Source organism: Helianthus annuus, chromosome 5 (genome assembly GCF_002127325.2).
Source record: "Helianthus annuus cultivar XRQ/B chromosome 5, HanXRQr2.0-SUNRISE, whole genome shotgun sequence".
Classification (NCBI taxonomy): domain Eukaryota; kingdom Viridiplantae; phylum Streptophyta; class Magnoliopsida; order Asterales; family Asteraceae; genus Helianthus; species Helianthus annuus.
This window is the reverse complement of record NC_035437.2, coordinates 103,769,144-103,770,855: the sequence shown is the minus strand read 5'-3', so window position 1 is coordinate 103,770,855 and position 1,712 is coordinate 103,769,144. Positions and strand designations below refer to the sequence as shown.

At 46.3% G+C, this 1,712-nt stretch overlaps 1 protein-coding gene across 1 annotated transcript; it reads left to right on the top strand.

The window, feature by feature from the left end:
• The first annotated feature begins 577 nt into the window (after positions 1–577).
• LOC110943460 (uncharacterized mitochondrial protein AtMg00860-like) lies at positions 578–1,027 on the top strand. Its single transcript, XM_022185209.1, has one exon. The coding sequence runs from the start codon at positions 578–580 to the stop codon at positions 1,025–1,027; it is 450 nt and encodes a 149-aa protein (XP_022040901.1).
• Positions 1,028–1,712: the final 685 nt, after the last annotated feature.

Here is a 1,712-nt window from a genome sequence, read left to right as displayed (position 1 = left end):
AAGAAGACGATGAAAGAAGTACTTGTGGTTCGTGATTTTCCTACTGTATTTCTAGACGATTTACTCGGTCTGCCCCCTACTCGTGATATCAACTTTCGTATTAACCTTATTCCAGGTGCTGCACCTGTCGCTAAAGCTCCCTATCGCCTTGCACCGTCCGAAATGCGTGAATTGTCTAGCCAACTCTAGAATTTGCTTGATAAAGGCTTCATTCTCCCTAGCACATCGCCTTGACGCGCACCTGTCCTTTTTGTGAAAAAGAAAGACGGATCGTTCCAAAGGTGCATCGACTATAGGGAACTCAACAAGCTTAGTGTCAAGAACCGTTACCCACTACCCCCGAATCATCGACTTATTTGATCAACTCCAAGGCACTACGTGTTTCTCCAAGATCGATCTACGTTCTGGCTATCATCGGTTGCGTATACAAAATAAAGACATTCCGAAAACCGCCTTCCGTACTCGCTATGGCCATTACGAATTCGTGGTCATGCCTTTTGGTCTCACGAACGCACCAGCGGTCTTCATGGACTTGATGAACCGTGTGTGCAAACCCTTCCTGGATCGTTTCATCATCATGTTTATCGATGATATTCTTATCTACTCAAAGTCGAGAGCCAGACACGCGCAGCATCTTCGATTAGTTCTCGAACTTCTTCAAGGAAACCGCCTCTATACCAAGTTCTCCAAGTGTGAATTTTGGCTCGAAGAGGTTCAATTACTCGGTCATATTGTTAACAGTCAAGGAATTCATGTCGATCCCAAAAAGATAGAAGCTGTTAAGGGTTGGATTATGCCAAAGAACCCATCTGAAGTCCGTTCATTCCTTGGATTGGCGGGCTACTACCGTCGATTTATCACTAATTTTTCTAAAACCGTCGTACCTCTCACCGCCCTGATTCAGGAGGACAAACCTTTTGTTTGGGGTCCCAAACAGGAGGGCCTTTCAGACCCTCAGGCGATGCGTTGCAACGCTCTTGTCCTTACCCTTCCCGACGGAAACGACGATTTCGTTTATTTATTGTGATGCCTCTAATCTGGGTCTTGGTTGTGTCCTTATGCAACGAGACAAGGTTATCGCGTATGCATCTCGACAACTCAAAGTCCAGGAGAAGAACTACACTACCCACGATCTTGAACTCGGTGCAGTTGTTTTTGCGTTGAAGATTTGGCAACACTACCTTTATGGTACTAAGTGTATGGTCTTCACCGACCATAAGAGCCTACAACACATCTTGAACCAGAAAGAACTGAACATGCGCCAACGCAGATGGGTTGAACTTCTCAACGACTACGATTGTGAGATACGCTACCACCCAGGCAAAGCAAACGTCGTGGCTGATGCTCTCAGTCGATGAAGCTATGCGTATAGTGTTCGTGATGTCCATGCCCAAAACGACCTCGAAGCTCTCATTCGCGACGCGCAGCACGCATGCTTCAATGAGAATACCTTTAAAGAGGAAATGAAGAAGTGTGGTGCCAAAAACCAGTTGGTAAAACGAATTTTGGGAAATCAAGCAAGTCGAAGGTGACAATGCTGGCCTCACAGCAAGGTTCAAACAGCTTAGCATCATCTGCCCAAGTCAAGTCGACGCTCTAGAAAAGACTATCAAGAAATACATCCGTGCCTTGCCTGAGTGTGTGGGCGATTTTGTCGAAGCTGCAAGACCTGCTACCATCGAAGAAGCCTACCGCTTAGCCGCAGAAATCAA